Raw genomic sequence first — 23,223 nt, forward strand, 5'->3', positions numbered from 1 at the left:
AGGGAGGGAGAGCCCTCAAACCAGTGGCAACATGTAGGGGGTGCACATGCACCCCCTGAGAGCGCTGGTGTACCCCCGACCAGCCACGCTCCCCACTTAAGCGATAGACAGGGGGGACAGGCGGGAGCGCCAGTGTCCCCCTGCGAGCGCCGGCCAGGGAGTGGGAGTGCCGGATGTAGGCCACGGCTGCTTCTGGAAGTGCTGCGGCCACTTGCGGGAGCACTGTGGTCACTTCCAGGAGCAGTGCAGCTGCTCACCAGATGGTAAATTTTGCCATGGGGGCCCCAGTCAGCGAGACTGGCTGTGGGGGAACTGCCCCACCCCGGTCGCTGACTGGTTGCTGGGGGGGGGGGGGCCCACCTGACTAAGGTGGCACCAGTCATCCATGCCCAAAACCCAGGTACTGCTGTAGCCAGAGAAATAGGATCAAGGCAGCCATGTAGGAACCTGGAGCCAGGTGTTTATCCCTCACAAGCCACCAGCTGGACAGCCTGCCTAAAACTATGAATACCTGAACTATTTACCTACCTGAATCAAATCAGCTGCCACCGACTTCACAATTTTCATACAACAATTAAATCATTGCATATATTTTCTTTATCAATAAAGAAAATACATCTTGTTCAAAGACAGGTCAAAAATTAGCATTTGAATTCCCTCAAATATGACAGTTGATAGGGAAGCATAGATTCATCAAATGCCCGAACTGTAGCCCACTCCTAATGTTATAGTTCTGGGTCAAATGCCAACTGACAGGAAGCTCATTTTCCAGTCTGGGCTCAGAAACTGCTCATACTACACAAGGATTTGGCCCAGTAAATGTCATAAAATCAGCTGATACTTGTCAATTTGTTTGGAATTCTTACACGACCTGCTCTAGAAGTTCTAGTGTTTTACATGAAATTCTCAGCAAATCATTTGGCTATACCAGCTGCAATGCAATGCTGAATCCTCAGTCCATTCCTTGTTATATATCTTAGCTGTAAACTTGAGTGAAATTCATTGTTTTGTAAGTGAGGAGATAACGGCAGCTATTATTTATTTTCCCGTTCAGATCAAATAGTAATTCTGACTTGTTTCTGCAATTTGTTATCCACATACCTGTTTTGTTACCGCACTTTTTTCTGAAGAAAAGATAATAGCATCAGCTTCTCAATATATCCAAATACTAGGTTTCATATAACAATGCCTTCATCCTATAAACCTCAACCTGCTACTTGTATATAGCTAAAACTGGACATCAGACAAGGTTACAATGTGCATATAAACTTTTTCTGGGAAGAATACTGCTGTTTCTTCACAGATTTCAATCTAATTTAGAATTGAGCACCAAAAATAGTGCCCATTTAGCAAGGTTGAAATGTTTTAATTCAGAGTTGCCCAGGTTGGTTATGACAAAAAAGCAGCATCAACAACCTTGGCACAATGAAATCATGGCCTGCAATATTTTAATATTAAACAATTTATCAGTGACTTCATGGCAAAGATAGCAAAGACCAAGGGAGAAAAGGTTTGTTATTGACTTCAGTGGCATCAAGATTTAATCCCACGTCTTTTTTGCATCAAAGCTGGGTCACTAATTGAACAGAAAACTCTTAAATACAAGAGAATCAAACTAGTATCAAAAAGCAACAGTGTACTGGCTGAATATTTAATGATCATCAAAACACAAATCCTGAATTGATTGTTGGAAGTCAGAATAGACTTACAGTGTTTTCCTACAACCTAGGACAACAGCTTAGCAGAAGTAGCTTTTGGTTACTTTGGTGCTGAGAAAACTATATCAAATTAGTATCTACCATTTTAAACTTCAATTTCCATTTACTGCACTAGAAAAGGTCATCACCTTTCAAGTACAAGCATGTAGACCAAATTAGATGAATACAAAAGACTTGACCGTAACATTTATCTCAACCATAATGCTGAAAAAGAGTCCTCATGAGATCTCTTGTTAATAACCGATTCTAGGTCCTTCATTTCAGTAGCTGCTGCAGAGCTAGAAATTCTCTTTCCAAGCAGACATTTTTTCTTCCCTTAGTACGTAGGATTTTTTTTCCTGCTTTTTTTTAATCTGGCCCTGTGTGTTCTAAACCAGCCCAGTATGGATGCCACATGTCCCAAACTGGCCCAGTGCATGTCCCAACACAGCTGCCACATGTCCCAGGCCAGCGCAGCCCAGTACGGCCACTACAGGTTGCATGCACCCTGGTGCAGGCACTGCATGTCCTGGACTGACACACTATAGGAACCATTTCTGTCAGCCTCAGCCCCAGACAGGACCGATCTAGCATGCAGCACTTGTGGTATGTGGGTCCACTCTGAGACCCGTGGGCATACAGGGGGCTGGCTGATAGAGCTCCACGGACCAGATCTGGTCCACAGGTCGTATGTTTGGACACCCCTGTTGTAGTACATTTAACCCTGGGATGCTCTCCTTGGTTATTTGATTCTCCTGTGGGCTTCTGTTAGAGCAACAGCAGTTAAAAGGACTTTACTATGGTTGTTGTCTTATATTGTGGGGTGGCAGAGCTTGGGGGTTGCAGGAAGCTGTTTTTCCTAAAAGCCAACATAAAAATGCAGGGTTGACTTATAAAGCAGAACAATGTGGTATTAAGGTTGCACCAATAGATATTTTTGGGGCCAATACTGATGGCCAAATTTTAGAGAAGCATATTGGCCAATACCTATCTGATTTCTGATACCAGCCCAGCAGCTTGGACAGCTGCATGCAGCTGGTAAGTCTGGTGTGGTGGAAGGGAAGAGAAGAGGGAAGGGACATGGAGCGGGGGGCAGATCAAGACCACCATGGTGAGGGAGGAGTGGGGCTAGGGCAAGAGCTGCCCAGCTGGGGCAGGATGGGCACTGCAGCTCATTCGGGGGGCGGGGCGGGGCGGGGCAGGGCAGGGCAGGGCTCCTGCCACTGTGCGCTGCTCATCCAGGAGCTGCTGGTCCAGTACTCGCCCACTTGTCCAGCAGCTCCTACTACTCATCCAGGAAGGCATGGGGAGGTGGGGTGTGCCCCTGAATCTGTGCAGGGCGGGACAGGGCAAGCTGGGAAGAGCCCTACACAGATCCGGGGGCACACGACACTCCCTATGCCCCCCCCCAGGCCAGCGGCTCCCAGACAAGCAGCGTGCAGCAGCAGCCGCGCCCCCCCCCCCCCCCCCCCGGTGAGCTGTGGCTCTGTCCCGCACCTATTTTGACCCAGCTGGGCAGTGCATGCCCCAGCCCCTGCCCCAGCTCCACTCCTCCCTCACAGCAGAGGCCTTAATCTGCCCCCCATGCCCCTTCCCTCCCCCTCTCTTTCCACCACACCAGACATACTAGCTGCACACAGCTCTCCAAGCTGCCGGGCTGTGCTCCTCACTGCCTATGCGCTGTGCTGTGCTGCATCTGTGCGTATGCAAGGGCATTTATCAGCCGAATTATGAGCCACATCAGGCCGATTCCTGATATGATCAATTTTCTTTATATCGGTGTTGATCCAATATCGGATCCATGTATCGGTGCACCTCTACATGGTATGTTCATAGCCTGAAAGTAAACTTTCCCTACCAAGGCAGCTTCTTTGCTGGGTTTGCAGCAGAAAATTGGAGTTGAAGGGGTACAAAGTAAAGCCCTCTCCACATATACACATCTTGTGCTGGTGTTTCTGGAGTGAAACTATGTTGCCCCCCTTACTGAAGTGGAATCAAAAGACTCAGAAACAAAGTGAGGGACAAAAGAAAGAGGCATTATTAAGGATAAATTCTACCAGTAGAGATGCTTTAAGTTTTAACAGTGTATCAGCAGTCATCATCACTGTCAAGTCTAGTTGAGTTAACCTTTATACTGGACAAAATGAACAATACGAGCAATCTTGCTGCTTTTCAAAGTTAACATTGAAACAATGAATAGTACCAGTCTAGCTGCCAAAAGTAAGTGTAATGCATGCAAAGGTAAAGTGCTTGTCACATGTACCAAAGTGGGATATTTGTAATGTGCAAGATAGCTTCTAGTCACGAGGCAGAAGTGGATAAACATAAATACCCTTATAGCAGGGGCATGAAACTTGGCTGGAGCCAAGAAAAGCCTCGTAGGCTGGATCCAGACCCTCCTTGGGCAGCGGGTTGGGCAGCAACAGTATTAACCATCACAGGTGCCCAAACTACTGCGTCAGCTGAGGGAAAGACAAGGTTTAACAAGCTGTTGCTTGCCCCACTGCTGCTGAAACAAGTCCCTAGCATGGCACTGTATCCAGAATTCAACAGCGGGCTCCAACCTCAGATTCTGGCCCTTCCAAGAGCCCCACAATTTGGATGGCATGGCTCTACAGGCCATATCCAACCCATAGGCCATCTTTGACACTCCTGCCTTAGAATTTTGGGAGGAGATACAAAGCTTCCCAGCATTGCTTGCTCCCCATTTTATTAGCAGTTCAAATATCAGTAGCATTCACATTTCAATTCACACCTCTAAGGATATAGACACTTCAAATTTACAAGACCACTTAAGGTAAGTTAGAGGTTTTTGTGCAGAGATGCAAGTTAGTGGCAACGTTTTACTTACATCTCAAGTTAACAATGCAGTGAAGTCCAGCCTGGCACCCTCCCTTACAGTGGTGTTGGCAGGAGGTTTCTGAATTGACAGCCTATAGACAGGAACTGCTTATGGCTGCCCAAGAACCTCTACTTTAATTACAGTCTCTGTTTTCAAAACTCTGAGGGCTAAAAACTATGAATGAATGATGAATAAATCCCTACTGATGGTTGTGAAAAGACCCTACACACAAGTCTACAGTCACTCAGTCTTAAAAACTGTACTCCAGCCAAGGCCAAATTATGTCTGCCTTGGTAAAGGAGGGAGGATCTGTGCCTTTCTGAGTAGAGGGTGGTTCTGTTTAGCTGAGGAAGAGAAAATTGGGAGTGATAGGATGTCAGTATTAAGTCTATCTGAGGAGGACAACAATGGGACAGCTTTTGTTAGCAATGGGCTGGGGAACAGCCACATAATGCGGCTAAACAGTCATTTCCCTTGAACCATGTCCACACCTTATTCTCAGATTCTTATTGCATACATACTTTCCAGCCTCCAGGGACAGCTGTCTTATCTTTAAAATCTTGATCCCTTAAGCTCATTGCTATCTTATCTTTTACCCATCTTACCAGAACTTCCGATATTCTCCCCATCCTGGACATTATCGACTAGTCCCTGTAAAGCAGGGGCGGGCAATTATTTTGGGCAAAGGGCCGCTTACTGAGTTTCAGCAAGCCATCGAGGGCTGCATGACAGGCAGCCCAGGGAAGATTAATATTAATTTTCTAAATTTTTTAGGGGCCCCACGAGCCAGATAGAATGGCCTGGCGGGCCACATCCGGCCCCTGGGCCGCATTTTGCCCACCCCTGCTGTAAAGTTATTAAAATCTCACATGGTCCATTTGCCTTATGAGGCTTATGTCACAAGACCTGTGACAGTCTAACATGAGCTAAAGATCCTGATGCATCTAAAGATGCTGATGATATTGCGATTCTGTCTTAAGGGACTCCCAGTTCTTCAAAATCAGGAAGGTCATTATGCTAAATTCAGATTCCTTTGCTCCAGGACAGTATCACTCTCAATCGTTTCTTATCCACCTTTGCATTTAAATTCCCATTTGTCCTGACCATTTTAAAATCCACCACTCTATTCCATCTTCACCTCATGTTATTCAATTCCCTTGCCTATCACATTCTTTCAGTCTTAGCTCCTTTGTGCCCAGCTTGCAGGTATCCACGGCTAGGGTACAACTGAAGTAATACTTCCCCTCCCTCAAGGCAAATCACTTTCCTTTGAATCTGAACTTAGAATCACTAAACATTTTGTGACTGAAACTCCACTAGGTATTTAAAAGATCTAATATAAAAATGTACAAACATGCATCATCCAAAGCTAGAGTCAATTCCAACACCCCACTGTCTTATCTTTTCTACTGGACAAACTGCCTATGAACCATTGTAACCCTTTCAGTTTGCCAGCTTTCCTGGACTCCTTTCATTTAATTTTCTCTCTCCACTTTTCTCAACTCACTTTTGTTCAACTTTATGCCCTTCCCTTTTCTGTCCTCTGTTTTTCTTGTAATTAGCTTCTTCCCCCACCTCCATTTTCTTTTTTTTCCAGTTTGCTGAGCAGCCATTTCTAAAAAAAAAAAAAAATGCCAAAAAAATGCTTCAACTAGTGTAAAAATTCAACTCTCAGATGATAGTCACAATTTGATAATGCAACTGGACAGTTATTTCTATGTTTCCCTTCCCCTGCAAAATTTTCTCTAACTACTATGGAATCAAATGAGTCAAGAACAGTCAGTCATCTTTCTCTTCTGGATTAGAAGCACTTATCTCAGTCAGCAGCTTCCTCTAAATAAGGCAACTGTGGAGTCTAGGACTTTTTTTACTGCTGTGACTCAAATAGTGGAAGTACTTTATAAAGTTCATAGCACCATAATGTATAAAACTTATGGTTTGGCATGCTAGATGAAAAACGCATGATAAACTTGCAAGAGAAGACCAAACTGCTCACTGGCATTCTGGAGAAAACCAAATACTACATAGTGGGTATACCAGAGATGCAAAGAATAGTTGTCTTTTCTTATCTGCATTAAAGGCACTTCCAAGTAACTTTTGACAATGCAAAACATTCACTTTCGAGACCAGACTGTCCTTTATTACAGACAGGATGTTCACTTAGCGGAAAAAAACAGCTGTAGAAAGAAAATTCCACATTTCCCAGGAAGTGATTAATTTTAAGGCATCACATTGTAAACAAATCCTGCAATTTTGCAGGCAATTAAGTTATCATCATCACCTCTCTCTCTACTTCCTAAAAATAAATGAAATTTGAAGGAACCACAACTCCCAACAGTGACTACTTTTCTTATTGTTATTACAACTCATGCATGCAGCACAAAAGTGACATGAACACTAGTCAATTCTAATAGGATTTAGCAAGTTAAGCAGTCGTAAGACAGAAATCTTACCATACATTTGTCTGGCTTTTGGGCCCAAAACATTAAGATTAGCATTCCCAACATAAACAACTCTCAAATGAATATAATACATAAGCTTTGAGTAAGCAAAATAACAGTGAAATTTGTAGAGACTGACATCCTTTTATCAAGCAATGATAAAACTAAAATTCTATGTCCTCTTCAACTACCAGTAAAAAAAAAAAAAAAAAAAAAATGGAGTCACATTTAAAGGAAATTGGAAAGCTGCACACAGAAAACTGCTAAAATACAAGTAAGTAATTAAATAAGGAAATGAACAACTTAAATCTCCATACCAGTTTGCAAGAGTCATACTTCTATTTTTTTACCTATACATTGTGTTCCAAGTGCATACACCTATGTTGTTATATATATATATCCCAACCGTGCGACTGGCCCAACAAAAGACATCATCCACAAGAATTCTTGCCTCTCACATACATCTACGTTGCCAGTTTCCATATAGTGACAAGCTCAGGTGAAAGATGTAGTATTATACTTAATTCAGCCATTGTGACGACGGAGGTTCTCAGAAAAGAACTGCATTTTACAGGAACAATGACTGAGTTCAGCAGACTAGCAGCCCTAGCTTTGACTTGTCCCACTTTGAAAGAGCCAGAATCTTAAAATTGTTTCTGCCATGAATAGAACAGGATTTAACTAAAATGTGGCAACCGGATATGTTTACATGATTCTAACAGTTCAGCAGGGCTCAAGTTCTGAAGCAGCAGCAATAGCGAGACAGGAGTACAGGAAAATGACACAAGTCTATTCTTATACCATTGTTCTTCTCCTGCCTTTTCCCCACATTGCAATAAGAGGAGGTACAGCATAAAGAAAAAAAAAATCACCTTGATAGAGACATACTGTTCTGTGCAGGAGATTTCAGTGGGGCTTATTCAGATGCATACTTTTTCTCCCTAATTATATTAACAATTTTTTAAGTTATTTTTACAATGAAGTAAGTTAGTAACAGACAATAAAAAGCTACTCCTACTTAGATTGTATTAATTGATGTCTCTGTAAAGCAGAATGATTGACATAAAAGAACTCCCAGAAGACAGATTTTTCCCAGCTGTTAGGCTGGACAACTACAGCTGACCTTTATAAATTTCACCATATATGAAGACAGACAGCTACCAATTCAAGGAAATTAAGACAAAAAGATATAACATAGCAAAAAAATGATTTAGAATGTACATGAACAAAAAAGGCTGAAAAAAGCCAAAACTGGCCCTGAGGCCGAAACAGAATGAAAGTAGTTAAAGCTAATGAATGCACAGCACAGAAAGTCAGGCTGAATTCACCAAAATCATCAGCTTAACTTAATCTTGATGCTAGAAACACGGTATTCTGTACCTGCTCATGGTCTTGATCAGGCTCTAGTAACAGACCATGTGTTAGACACAGTTTGTCATTTTGACTGTCTGCAGCTACTTAGAGTTTGCAAATTACTTAATCTATTATGCCCCATGTCAGTTGATTTATGGTAACAGGACAAAAATGTCATGGTAGGCATCCAAAAAAATTCTTCTAAAATATTTATGCTTTTTGAAATCTGTAACTAGTTCTTCAGCGTTAATTGCTTCATTGCATAATACACCACTCATATAGAATAGCTATACTGTCATTCCAAAATCATTGTCCTAGAAGTTGGCAGTTTGTAGTACAGGGTTTATTTTTGGAGAAATACATCCAATTATTTTACAGAGATGAGACTTTAAAAAAATCCTAGCAGAAAGGAAAACATGGTACATTTAATAAACTGTCAGTCTAAAACATCTCTGAAACAATGCTGCCTCCTTCTGGGCAAATCCAAACCATCAATTATTTTCTATAAAATCAAAGTCAGTAAATGCTCCAGAAACAAAAACATCTATTTGAATAAGAAAAGAGAATATCACTGTCAGAGCCTATGGGATTTCATTTTACTATTTTGAATTTAGTCTTGTTATCTTAAGTGGTCAGTGTTCATTGAAGAAAGTTTCCTTAACAATCTGTATTAAAATTGAAACCCCTTCCTGGACTGGTCTCTCAGACCCCCTGTTGTGTGTGCACATGCAGGTTAGAAGCAGGATTTTAGACAAACCACGCTCTCCAGTATTTCTTACTGGTTAGCTTACCAGTGCTTTACTGTCCCCATTTACTATGTACAGCACTTAGATGCCTAACTTCAGTTATGAGCTGCCATCCTGGAGTTGGGTGCCCAAGTCCTTTTGTGGATCTCACCCTAGACATGTGATGCAGTTTTTTCTTCCTCAGTTTCAAGCAGAAGATTCCAGTGCTGTTTATAGTTTTAAAATCTGAAATGAGTTATAATTGATCAAAAGTCTGATCAGTGTTCACTGCTAACAATGGGAACACTTGGCAGCAGCAAAACTGACACAGTCTGCATTTTGATTGTGAAAATTACAAGTTGCAATGGAATCAGACACTGCTCTTTTTATTTCTCATTTCCCAAACAGGAAAAGAAATTGATGAAGATTCACACCATCAGTTCTTCATAATCTAGGAGCCTCTGGGACCAGACTGAGAAGAAAAAGCATTCTCTCTTTGTTCTTTCTCCATTCCAGCACACAGTTTTTCATATCACTACTAGCTACAGTCTATAAAGAGGAGTAATACTGGGAACAACGTCATGATTATATGCCAAGCACCTTCTATTTTCACAGCAGTTCTGCAGACATATTTTGGAGATGGAAAAGGAAGGAGATTATTTTCTCTCCCAGGTGTTGTGCCCAGAGATCTATGGCCACAATCTATTAAAAGTGAAGCCCAAAAGAAAGAAAATGTAACAAAAACAAAAGATGGGCAGTTCTTTTAGTGTTATTTGCCAAATAGGAATTTGATCAACAGCGCTGCAGTTAAGTACAGAATTCAATATACTACACACAAATGCTTTATATTTTTATGAGTAGAACCTGCTTTTCATACTCAAACTGATTTCAATGGTATGACTAGAGGGAAAGGTATCTTTCCAAGCAAGGGAAACAAACCTAGGCTTTTCAACTGTAGGTGACATGGTTTTGTACAAGTATGGAGACATCTCTCACCTCCCTAGCATGTCAAAGGTCTCATAAGCTGTGTTTCTTCAAAAAACTTTATTTGTACAGTACATTGCAAAAAGTGAACTACTAGTCTTTACTCTGTTATCACTGTGCCCAAGCATAAGCAGGCCACCCATCTAAAGTGCAAATACTGTAGAGGAATATTTTAATCCAAATAAAATCAATCTATTATGCATTTCAAAAAAGACTGAGAATAAATCTGGATTCTGAAAAATGTTACAAGATTCTAGGCTAGGTATAGACACTCAAAAAGCCCAAGCAAAATCAATTCATCTAAACTGTTCACTCCTGATCCAATCTATGCAGAACACATGTTCACCCTCTGGTGGTTGGGGTGCAGAGGCGGGCAAAGTACACACATGCCTGCAGCAGCTGAGGCCAGAAAGCGGGGGTGGGGGGAAGGAGAGCGGGTTGGGAACTGCTGGGAAATCGCAAAGGCGCCTGGGATGCTGGTGGACTGCGAGCTAGGTTGAGTCAGGAGGGGATCTGCTACAGAAGGGATCTGGTACAAAAGTTTGATAGACAAGTCTAACCTAAACTGATTAAGTCTGATAGCACATCCATCTAGGTCTATCTTAGACCAGGTTCCACCATTTTTAAATTGGTTTGTATGTGCTGAACTTCTGTTCTGTTACAGGTTAAGACCAGTTTCTGATCACTTATACCAGTTTGTGTGTAATGTCTGTACCTAGCCTAGATGTTTAACCTTAACTTACACATACATTACTGTCCCTTTCTCTACAGAGCATTATGTGCCAATAGATTCTGAGTTGGTGTGGAAAACTTACAAGTCCCAACTCCTTATACATCTTTGGCCTTTACTATGGGACTTAAGTCTATTCTCTACATTAAGAATTTTACCCTGCAAGATAACAAAATGTACAACAAGGACAAAGTGACATCATCTTAATTACAACTCTTCATTTTAAAAAGCAGCTGTCTAAATGAGAAAAACTGAAAGTTTTTAAAAATCTATTTAAAAGGAATTATCTATGCACTTACAGCAAGTGTCTCTACCCCTAACAGTTATTTTATTAACATGTCACAAGTCCCTGATGCTGCAATTTCATCTAAGAAAACTGAACTATATACCTGCTAAGAGGCCCATTAAAATCGATATTGTTCCACACAGGCAAAGAAATCTACCCACAGAGCTCAGATTGCTGGACTACAGCTTTAGTTCTAAGGGATGTAATCTTTTTTCTAACTAGTTTTCCCATTTTTATAATAAAAGTATTCCCAAATTTTCTTGCATGTAATGTGCTCCCCCCTTCCCCAAAGAAAAACCATCCACCTTGTTTTTGGAAGGTAGTGGGGGGCACAAGTTAGTGCTGAGCCAATAGCCATGGCTGTGAGAAGGTAACACGAGACTCCAGCATCTTGGCAGGTGCATGGCATGTATAGCAAAGTATCTCCAGGCTTGCTTCTTTTCCAGCAAACAGCGTCTCCACCTAAAACATATGCCCCAATTTTAGGGAACTGATTTTTAGGGGGAAAGGTATGTGCTATAAGTGAGAAAATTTGACAATTAGTATAGAGCACCACATTACAGCAAAACTATGGTGATGTCCTTTATTTATTTATTTACTTACCATACTAGAACAAAAACCAACAGCAAGCTGAATAACAATTAAGGCCCAAATCATCCCCACTAGTTGACTTCACCAGAGGTACTTACTTTGCAAACTGAAAATTAATTTTTGCTTGCAAGCTGCAACATGGGTTGAAGCTGTCACAAGCCCATACTACATGAGCCCTGTAATATAGACAGAAGTCTATATACAGCACTCAAAATGCTCTATACTTTTTTTCTCCCCTTCTAGCCCCCACAAATTGCAGTTCCAGCTGAACCCTATCCTCACCTGCTGTTTCTTCTCCAGTTCTATGCAGAATAACATCCTACCCTAAATCTTTCTGAAGTGACCAGAGAATCATAGAGAAGCAGGGCTAGAAGGGACCTCCATAGGTCACATAGTATAACCCCCCAACCTGAAGCAGGATCATCACTATCCAAACCATTCTATTCAACTCCACTGTCTAACCTCTCAGATGTTTCCTTTTTGGTACCAGAAAGATTGCCCTTCCTCACTAGAAACAGCCCAGTTTGGCAAAGTATTCTTTTTTAAGAGTCTTGTTTAAGCCCTTTGGGCTTTTCACACTAATACTGACACACAAAATTGCTTACTCCTCCATTGATCTGCTATACCTGTCAATTAGAGACAACTTTAAAATTATACATAAAATGTGTTATGTACAGCATTGACATTTCAACTTGCAGTCACACCATGAATGCCAGTATAGATGAAGATAATGCAGGTTTTGAAAAATAAGCTATATGCTAGAACACTTAACAATTCTACATTGAAAATACACACCACCTATTCAATTCTTCTGTAGTTTCTCTTTTTATAAATATGTACTAACAATCTTTATATTTTCTAAGTTTTATAGTGGAAAATGGAATCAATCATATCTTATGGAATATGTGCTGTTCCAAAATGCATTAAGTCTGAGGAATTTGTTTTATAATTACTGAAATATGAATGGCTTAAGAATCACTTCAAGTTGTACAGCAAAAACAATTCATCATGTAGCAAAGCTATGGTGATACTCTGACAGTGTCTTATACAGTAAGAAAAATAAATGCATTACATAGATAAATCTGCTCTATTTAGTGAAATACTTGTCCAAGATACTAAAATGAGTCATCAATCACTGTTACCTAAGTGTCCAATCCCACCCTCCATCACATCCAGTTTCAGGAATAACAACTGAAGAGTCATCCCAGAGTTAATGAGTTATACTGGATGTTCCTCTCAAGACGAACCTGATGCAATTGTACTATTTAATCATTGTCATCACTTTTTAACTAATCTTGTCCTAAGTTTAACATGTACCATATTCTTAAGTATACAATCAAGTTTTCCACCAAAAAGCCCATTCCCATGACATTATTAAGAATTCACATGTATTTTCTAGATAACATGAAGCTTTTCTGCTTTAAGAAAAATAATATGACCATAATATTAAGTACAATGTATTCTGTATAATAAATTAATATTCTCCCCACAACTGCATTTGAATTATGCTTTGGGAAAATAAACTGTTAAGTCACCATTGTTTTTTGTGCTCCTGTTTAGTTTTGTTCTCTCTAGCTATCATAACGTTGTCCTCTCCCAATTGGTTTACTTTTTTGTTGCGTCTTCCCATTCCCACTATCTTTCTGGGGCCTTTCAAGCACTGTCCTTGCCCCTTCTTTCCTCATATCAAATCATTAATTCAGGTAACATGAATGGAGGGCTCATTTATATTTTTGTTCCATAATTCTTCCAACAGCCAAACCTTTGATCTCTTCACATACGGAAATTCTTGTTTACATCCTCATCAGCTCACATTTTCTTTGACCTTCGGAACACCACAACTTCTGCTCCAAGCCAAAGAAAGAAGAGTAGATGCTATCATCATATTCTGTGTCTGCCACTCTGACAGCCATCATGTCTTCTGAGGTTGTCCAATGACTCCCTCCTTTTCACTGTAACACATTAAAACTGCCTGGCCTCCATACTCAAGTGTATGTTGCTAGATCCTGAAATTGGGATCCCAAAGTTCTGAAACATATTCTCTACTTGGAAAAGCCTACCCATTTAGAGAAAACTTAAAGGGGTTTCCTTATACCATAGAAGGAACTGTGGTTTGAGAAGAGTATTATTTTATTTACTTACTTTATATTTATATCCTGGCCTTTCCAAAGAAGCTCAGGGCATAATAGGAATACCCACAGGTTTCTAGGGTAATCTGTAGTTTAACTTTGCTCAAAGTATTTTTAACAAATTCCCCAAACTCATTTCTGCAAAACTCCTTTTCTCTCTGCCAAGAATGGGAGTCTTGGCCACCTACTTTGCTGCTCCCTCAACAGCTAATTGACTTCTCTGTCCCCCCTTACAAATGACATATTTCAAAATTAATCCTTAAAGCCCCACTTTTACTACAGTTACTATACTCAATTCACATACCATTCACAGTCAGGCAGAAGGGTAGAGAGAATATTTCACAAATATTAAAAAAAAACAACAACTGGTTGTACATTTTCTCTCTCTCCGCTAACTCTGTTGCTGTCCTTGACATATTGCAACTCTTTCAGGCAAGGACTATAACTTACTATTTGACTGGACAGTATGTAGTACATTACACATCATGAATGTTACAAAAACTATTAAAATACCTGTAATATCAGAACACAAGCAAATTATTTATTTTCTTAAATGCAACTTTCCTTTAATGTCCCCTTCCAAAAAAAACCCTCCTTCTTTTAAAAGTACTCTTTTTAAGATTTCAGAATTCTTCTGCATCTTTGTGTGTTGTTCCTCGGACATAAAACCAGATTCCAAGTGTATTTTAGTTTATCTTAGCATCCTCTTTCTAGAAGCTATTTTATATAAAACATCTTCAGACTCTGATGAAGATATTTTCTACTTGCAAAAATAGAAGTTAAAAGCATGAATTCAAACAAAAAGTTATTCAAACAAAAAAGTCTGTTCTGAAAGTAGTTTTAAAAAAATGCCTTTGTAGATTATAAGAAATTAGTTGCAAAGCCTCATTACTAGATCCACTTTACTCAATTCTAGAAGACTATAAAAATGTAAAAAGCCAGATAATCTGATGGAACAATTAAGTTTAGTTTAACATAATTGCATACCATTCCAGTACTCTGGAAGGTATTGCATTTCAAAATTGTGCTGTAAAGAGACATTATCAGTCTGTTTAGATCCCATACTTCATGTTACTTTAAAGGGAGATCCTGTATACTATAGTACTCTGAAGAATATCTTTTGGGTAGCAGATGGTCCCTTTTCTGTAAACACCAAGCTGCAAAGAACAGAAATACAAGATTGAAGGCGGGGAGGGATACATGAATGCAAGCAAGCCCAGCTGTAACCTTGCTTGTACAGCGAAATCACAGCATGAATGTTTATGTTCAAATACTGGAGTGCACAAAGATAGAATATGTGGTTCTTGTGGCATATAAGTGGGACTACTACAAACTTCCCTTTAAGAGTTATGCGGTTAATGCAGTGGTGCTCAACCTTTCAGCCCCGAGTCAGATGAGTGATGCTGGGCTGGTCCCCCTGGATTCCTTGTGGGGTTGGCATGTGTGGTTAGGTCCCAAGACACCCCGATTGGATCCAGCAACTCCGTGGCCTGGTCCCTCATGTACTGCCTTGGCCTGGACCCATGGGCCTGATCTAGCATGCAGGACCACACTATCCAGCCTTCTGGGATCCCCACATGTCAAAATTTGGCAGCAGAGAAGCACGAATTAATATGGCCACTGCTCCCCTGGCATCAAATTTTCAGACCCATAGGGAACCCGGTGGGCCAGAACACACAGCTCAGTAGCCTGGATCTGGCCTGCAGGCCAGGGGCTGAGCACCCCTGGGGTTAGTGCCTTTTATGGCTATTAACAAATAGACTTTGGAAACAGTTCTTGAAACAACTTCCTTGGAGAGAGGATACATGTGGAGTTGGATTATCTGTTATGCCCAATGACCTTTAGTGACAGAATATGCCACTACCTTCTTATTTGCAAGTCCTGATGGGAGTGGATTTGCTCGTTGATCTTACTTTGAAGCAACTCCCCCAGGAGTGTTCTTCTTGAACTTATTCAGAGGAAGACAGTCCCCATTCAGAGGTAAGACAGAGGTAAAGGAATGGATAGGGGGAGGAGTATACGGGGTTTCTGTATTCAGAAAACAGTAAGCCACGAGGGCCTGTTCAAAGGCTGAGCTGGGTTCATGGAAGACCACTTAAAAAAAAAAGCATACAAGTTTTGTCTAGTTTAAGAAGGAAATGGTTATCAAACCTTGGGGATGAGGGAAGAGAGGACTGAATGCGCAAACACAATAGGGAAGAACTAGGCCTGTGACTATATATAAATTTGAATGACATATGAAATATTCTTGTTATTTGTTGAGATTCACATTCTCAGGCTTTAGCAATGTGAATGTATTCTTCTTTCACATGAACTGCCCCAGAGCAGTTTGCTAGTCACTGTACGTGGTAAAAATGAATCGGCACAACCAGGATATTAATGGCTGTCTACAATGTTCTGAACTAAAGGGGAAAAGTTGGAGGGTGGGGGAAACTGTGAAAAAATATTTATAACCAATTTCTGTTTTAAGTGTGTTGAAGATAAAGTTATTTTTCCTTTGGAGAAATCTTGAAGCAATTGAGACAACAGGAATGGGGTGAGGTAAGCTGAGCGTTAGTTTCTACCACACAAAGGGCTGTGCCAAGAAGCACGAGACACAGACAATCGGAACTCCTAGAAGTCTCTTCTATTTGGCTGCTTTTCTTAAGTTAGTTAACTTGCAATGCTGCTACTTACAGAAAAGGATTGTACCCCAAACTAGTACAGAGGCAACTTTTACCACTGAAAATACAAGAAAAGACAATGAGAACAGCAAAAGGAAGCACAGAAGTGCACTGATATATTGGTTGTGTATCAGATTGGCACTGATAAAATGAAAATAAACATCACTGGATATTGGCTTTTTTTGGCTGATAATATTCTCCAATAATTTAATTATGCCAGGTCCCTGGACGCCTGGGTTCCCTTCCATGAGCCAGGGTGACCCCGGATATACCCCATCCCCTCACTGGTGGGCTGGGTTGGAGCAAAGCAGCTGCCGTGGTGTCCCGGGCACTGGCACGGGGCTGTGTGGCACAGACTGCAGGCTGGGGCTGGCACTGTAAAAGGCACCAAATGCCAGAGACGTGACTGGGGCAGGGAGGGGTAGGCAAAGCCGAGTTGCCCAGCCTGGCCCAATGTGACTCAACCTGTGGAGGCTGGGGGTCTCCATCCCAGGGGCCAGAGCCAGAGCTTGGCAGAGGCCAGGGCAGCCAATCCCCCCTGCTGCGTGCACTAGGGTCCTTGCCCCAGCGGGAAGCAAGCCTGGTGGGGTGGGGGAGAGGCACTTTATTTAGAACAGCTTCAAGAGCCGCTGTAATTAAAGTTCCACCATGACTCCTGTATCAGTGTCCCCAGGCTTAGAAATGGAGGTGGGGGCACTTGAACTAAAGTTCATTTGACAAGCTGTATTTCTAAATATAGGTTAACAGATTGGTATGGTGAGAAAAAGGGACCCTTACACTTGATTGTCCAGGAAGGGCAGGAGACCTGCAACGGTTGTTTTAGAGATGGAGCAGATGATGTCAAAACAGCGAGCACAGCCACCACCAAAATTTATTTCTACCTGCTCCATGTGGGTCAGGCAGTGTACCAAGAGTGACGTTATGCCCCCGTGACCTGGTGTGAGCAGGAAAGGGAAAGCAGGGCTGCTGGGGAGAGATGAACAGAGCCCCACCAAGGGAAGATGCTAAGAGGCTCTGAATCCAAAGGCAAGTGCTGCCATCTCCAAAGTCTGAAGACAGAGGGGTCCCCAGCTAGCCTCCAACTCCAGCCACATGTTAAGAGGCACCGCGAGATCAGGGGCATCAGGACACTGGGAAAACTGCATGCGAGTCAGGCAGCCACAGGAGCCTGAGGACCCAGGTGTGGCAACACCCTGCTGTTTTGTTTTCTTTAACAGTCAATTGCTATTTTTGCTTAGGACTTCATGATTAATAATGGGGCATGAACTTAAAGACCCCAGCTCAGAACAAACGCTCAAGAACTGATCAAGCAAGGAAAACTGATGGACATTTGCTTTCGTTTCATTGATATTAACCAATTGTTGAGAGAGGGGTCTAAACCTCATACCTGAGTCACAGCTGGGTCAACTTGAGAGCTACCGGAGGTAATTAATCAGCATAAGCCCAGAGTAGGGTAAGTACTTTACTGATTTAGGATAATACAGAAGAATTAATTTAGTCCTCCCAAAAGGCAGACCTGGGCACTGGGGAGTGTGCAAGTCTGGCCCTGGGTACCAACCTGCCCTTAAGGCCAACGCAAGACCAAGAACAACATGAGAAAGTCGGCTGGCCTCAAGGTCCAACTGTACTAGTGGTTCACCTATTCTTAACTACCTGGTGTATGGAGGGGGTAAAGGGAAGCTAGGAACCCCATGAAGAAAACCAACTGGACAAATCCTAGAATCAACACCTGGCAGACAGACCACCTCCCAATAGTAAGAATATTCAACGTCAAGTCATGGTGGGCGAGAATTGCGCAGCATTAGTCGAGTGACTGGATCTGGGAAGCTCTGGTCCTCATGGCACAAATCCGCCAAATCTCGAGTTGCCGAAGGCCAGAGCTGCAGGAACAATCAGTACCGGCCGATATGGATGGTTAATAATAGGCTATCACTATCAACCATGAAAATCTTTACCGGTGCACCCCTAAATTTAACATCTCCTAAAAACACTGTTCACATGCTACATCCCTTTGAACTCCTTCCTCATTTTTTTGTCTACTTTAGATATTAAACGCTTCAGAACATGGATCCTGTCTTCTCTGTTTTGCAAGGTACCCAGGATACTCTTAGGTGTTAGATAAATAAATCTGAAATACCCAGTATTTGAACTATTTGTGTTCCTGCACAGATTCTCAGCAGACAGTCTGTAGCAACATATAAAAGCTAATCTAATACCTCTGCTCTTCACAAAGACATGCAGAGTTGGATGGACATGCCTATAATAGGGAAGAAACAGAAACTTCTAGCCAGTTCAGTATTCTATGGTAGTTAGCCTTCATAAAATAGCTGATTAGTTTATGGTAATGTTAGAGTGATGTTGTAGCCATGATAGTCCAGGAATTATGCAAGAGGCAAGCAATTCTTAAGATGTTCTTATTTATTGGACCAACTGCATAGTTAGGATAGAATTAAACATGCTTTCAAATGCAAGACCTTCTTTCTCAGATTTCATGCTAGAAGGTCTTGCACTTAAAAGCTTGTCTAACTGTGTCCCAACTACACAGCTGGTCCAATAAAAAGATATCACCCTAAGAAATCCTTGCCTCTCACATGATTAGTTAATGGAATGCCTTGCTGTAAAGTAAAAGGCAATGACTCCAATAGCCTATAAGATTAGACATTTATGGTTATAATACACACAGCTATTTCAGCCAAAATAAATGCCAAAAAGAGATATCAAGCTTCACACTAACTTCCTCATTATGGCAAGAAGTCTCTTGTGCCTTAATAAGGCTGAACACCTTCCTCTAAAGCACCAGCTGTTGATCAATATCAACATGTAATTAATATTGGACTAGGCAGGCCACTGTTCTGATCTGAATGGCAATTACACTTATATTCCTCCTCTTTTGTTTGGTAGAAAAGAATGGCAAAAAAAGAGAGTGAACTATTAAGTAAATAAATTGACCGTCTTGAGAACTAACATAATAAAGATGTAGAGACTGTTTCTGAAAGTCCCTAGAGGTTCTACATGCAAAGAAAAGTGAGCAAAATCTCACTCCTCTCTTCTACTAAACTGCAAAGAAACTGTAACAAGTTGCCTTTTGCAAGATAGTTTGTCATTTGCTGTATTTTGGTTTTTTTGCTTATTTTGTCTTCGTGAATTAGATTCTTGTCTTGCTGAGGTGCATCAATTTAGTTCTCTTCAGGTATCTGGTCTCTCTCTGTTTGGAATTATTAAACATTACTCATTTAGCTTACAAAATATTAATAGCCTGTATGTAGGACCTGTAATTATTAGTTGTGTAACATGTTGTTCTGTCTTTTCCATAAGCACTATGCACTGCCACCTGCAATCAGCTCTGAAAAGAGCAGGTGTTAGTGTATGTTCACCAAGCACAGACAGAGATGTTCTGGGAAGGCAAAATGTAAAGGATGATTGTGCATTCACATGAACCATATTAACAGATGATATGGATGGATAGCCAGACAGACGCACGCTTAATTGTTACATGTGAACAAGCCCGGAACAATATAAAACTCTCAAAACAACTCCGGCTTCAATACCGGATAAAGAAATGTTACAGATGGAATTGTTTTGCTACATTTATGACTGTTAGAAGATAACAGCTGCAGTGCTATTGGAAGTATGTCTCTCCATCCTGTTTTTGAAATTGCTCCAAATGTACAAGACAGCTCATGCCCAGAGCACAGCAGTACTGGAATACCAGCACAGTTTCTACATGCTACCTCCTTTACCCTGCTTTCTGCCGAACATGACTAACTACTTCTCTTTAATCTCTCAGAACACTTTAAACCTCCCTGGACACTCCAACGCTAACCTGATAGTGGTTGTTCCCAGACAGCAAACTTTTAAAAACAGGCCTGAATGGAAAATTGCAGAACAAGAAATCTTCTGCAGACTGGAGAGGATTAAGTATGGTTTAAATAGACGCTATGGATTCTCATTCCATTACCTGGGTCCTGTGGATTTAATGTTTATTTGTTCTTCTCTCCCAGCACTGCCTCCCTTCCTGCCCCAATCTCTCTCCCACCTCCTCTTTTGTTTTTTTAATGTCTCTTTCCTTATACTCTGCTTCCTGCATATCCTTTCATAGCATCTGATGTTAATTCACCTTCAGCTCAGGAAAGCCTGTGATATAGACACAGATTACAGAATCATAGAGAAGTAGTGTGGAAGGGGCCTCCAGGTGTCATCTATTCCAACCCCCCACCCAAGGCAAGATCACCTCTATCCAAACAATCCTATACAATCCATGATGTAAACCAGGGGTGGGTAAAATGAGGCCTGAGGGCAAGATGCAACCTACCAAGCCATTCTATCCGGCCTGTGGGGCTCCTAAAAATTTTAGAAAATTAATATTAATCTTCCCTGGGCTGCCTGTCATGCAGCCCTTGATGGCTTGCCAAAACTCAGTAAGCAGCCCTCCGCCCAAAATAACTGCCCACCCCTGATTTAAACTCTACATAAGACTACCGTCAACCCCAAAACAACACACACCTAACACCCCAACCTACCACAAGTAAAGCAGGGGAACTGCAGCAGCCAACATCCTGCTTCTACGAAATGTTGTCAATATACGCTCAAAAGATCCCAGGACGAAGGCCATAACCCTGCTACAGAGGCAGGCAAAAACACCCCACAGACCATACCAATTCAGAGATTGTAAGGCCAGAAGGGACCTTGGAAGATGATCAGGTCCAGCCCCCTACACCAAGCAGGAAAGGTAACTGGGGGTCAGGTGACCCCAGTAAGGTGATTTATTTAATCTCCTCTTGAAGATTTCCAGAGGAGATCTGACCCTGGGTAAAATTTCTTCCTGACCTAAAATCTGGTGATCGGCCTGACCCTGTGCTGAGACAAAACCCTCTAGCCAAGAAACTCCAGCTTTGGTCCCAGCAGGAGCACTGACCCAGTCAAACCAAGTACGTACATGCATGTATATGAACATGTGTATGTAGATACAAAAACATATATATAGGCATATATACACATATATTAATACATAGACATGCATACATATATCTCACATACACACATGTGTGCATGTATGCCTGGGGGTGCGCATGTGTGTATATATACACACATTCATACACATCAGTATATATGTATGCGTGTGCATGTATATACACACATACATACACACTAGGGCTGTGCGAAACGGCACTGCTCCATTTTGACAGAATGTTTCGTTTCGAAACCAATGTAACGTCATTTCATTGAAACAGTTTTGCTGTTTTGACATTTCACCCATAGGCTATAATGGGGGAAGCTCAAAACAACCTACAACTTTGTCATTTCTGGCCTGATTTGGATGAAACTTTCAGGGATGGTAGCCCTTTCTGAGGGCATGCAGCCTGCTGTTTCAACAAGATAGGTGCAGAGGTTTGGGGGAAACTGCACCTCAAGCTGCAGACAAGCAAAACTCATGACATGGGTGACACTGTGTGCATGTTAAAGCACAGCAGGGTGAAAGCTGCAGGGATGGTAGTCCCTGCTGAGGCCATGAAGCTTGCCAGATGTCAAGGAGGTAGGTGCAGGGGCTTCTGGGTTCTGGGGCCCTGCACCTCCGGCTGCTGACAGGCAAAACAGTGCTGCTTTTTATGCTGTTTTTCCATTCCTCCCCCAAAAGAACTGGGATTAAAAGGGACCTCAGCAAAAAGGTGACAGTCACCAGCCAGCTACACAGTCAATAATAAAAGCTCTCCTTCCCCCACTTCCACCTGCCCTTTCCTTACGTCAGTTTCTGTTCCCCTACAGGCAAGCCCAGCTCCAGCTCTGAAACTTGAAACATTTTGAAATTTTCAAAACATTTAGACTTGCCTTATTTCACATCGAAGCTGTTTCGAAGCTCTCCATTTCAATTTTGCTGTTTCGAGATCAAAACGAGTCGAAACAAAATTGCTGGTGAAATTTTGCACAGCCTTAATACACATCATATACACAGACATCCACACGTGCCTGCACACATGTATCCCCTGTCCCTAGTCTCTAAGCCGCAAGTCTTCCCTGCCTTCTGCTTGACTTCAGCCCACCAGGCCTCGGCGTCCCCGCCGCGGCAGGAAGCGGTGGGCGCCTGCAGGGGCAGCGTGGGAGCGTGCGTCGTGGAGGCCCGGCCCCGTCGCAACCACCCGGCGCAGCAGGAGCAACAGCAGCCGCCCCACAACAGACTCGTGCGACGGCCCCGGGCTCCTACACGCCCGCCAGAGCCTGCCAGGGCCCCCGCAGCGGCGCTGGGGTGGGGGCTCCTACCTGCCCACGTGCGGTGCTCGGGGACGCGGTAGTACTTGTTCCCGAGCGAGTCGGCACCCACGTGCTCCTGGCCGGGCCCGAACAGCCGGAGCCGCAGGGTGCGCACGAACCGCACCACGACGCTCATGTCGCAGTTGGAGCCGCCAGGCCCCGCCCCCCGCGCGGAGATTCCCACGCTCGCCCCGCCCCGCCCGGCACCTTCTCGCGCACGCTCCGCCCCCCGCACGCGGCCCTGCAGTAACCGCGCCCCGGATTGGTCGCGGTAGTTGCGAGCGGGGCCAATCCGCGCCGGCCCGCTGCCAAGATGGCTGCGCTGGTTCTGGCAGTTGCTAGGACCGCATCATGTTGGGCTTCATTTCGGCTCGTCAGGCCGGGCTCGACGACCCGCTGCGGTTGCGCCGGGCTGAGTCCACCCGGAGGTAACGGGCCGCGGGGCTGGGGCTTGGCCACGTGTTCTCGCCTTGTGGCGGGGTTGCTGCCGGGCGGGGGTGCGGTCAGCGCCGCCTCGCTTTGGCCTGTGCCGCAGG

General features: G+C 42.8%; 2 protein-coding genes across 3 annotated transcripts in view; one reads left to right on the forward strand and one right to left on the reverse strand.

Moving 5' to 3' along the window:
• The window catches only part of NDUFAF2 (NADH:ubiquinone oxidoreductase complex assembly factor 2), a 175,123-nt gene extending 152,258 nt beyond the window's left edge, over positions 1–22,865 (reverse strand). The window contains exon 1 of one of the 2 annotated variants that reach the window (XM_014594071.3): positions 22,697–22,865. In XM_014594071.3, the coding sequence (XP_014449557.2) occupies positions 22,697–22,823 (127 nt within the window). In that variant the 5' untranslated portion in view covers positions 22,824–22,865. The remainder of the gene's footprint in view (positions 1–22,696) is intronic. The other variant, XM_019496096.2, reaches the window with a different exon arrangement.
• Positions 22,866–22,976: 111 nt separating this feature from the next.
• The window catches only part of ERCC8 (ERCC excision repair 8, CSA ubiquitin ligase complex subunit), a 45,610-nt gene continuing 45,363 nt past the window's right edge, over positions 22,977–23,223 (forward strand). The window contains exon 1 of the mRNA XM_006258723.4: positions 22,977–23,115. Coding sequence (XP_006258785.1) covers positions 23,039–23,115 — 77 coding nt within the window. The 5' untranslated portion in view covers positions 22,977–23,038. The remainder of the gene's footprint in view (positions 23,116–23,223) is intronic.

Source organism: Alligator mississippiensis, chromosome 3, assembly GCF_030867095.1.
Source record: "Alligator mississippiensis isolate rAllMis1 chromosome 3, rAllMis1, whole genome shotgun sequence".
Lineage (NCBI taxonomy): Eukaryota > Metazoa > Chordata > Crocodylia > Alligatoridae > Alligator > Alligator mississippiensis.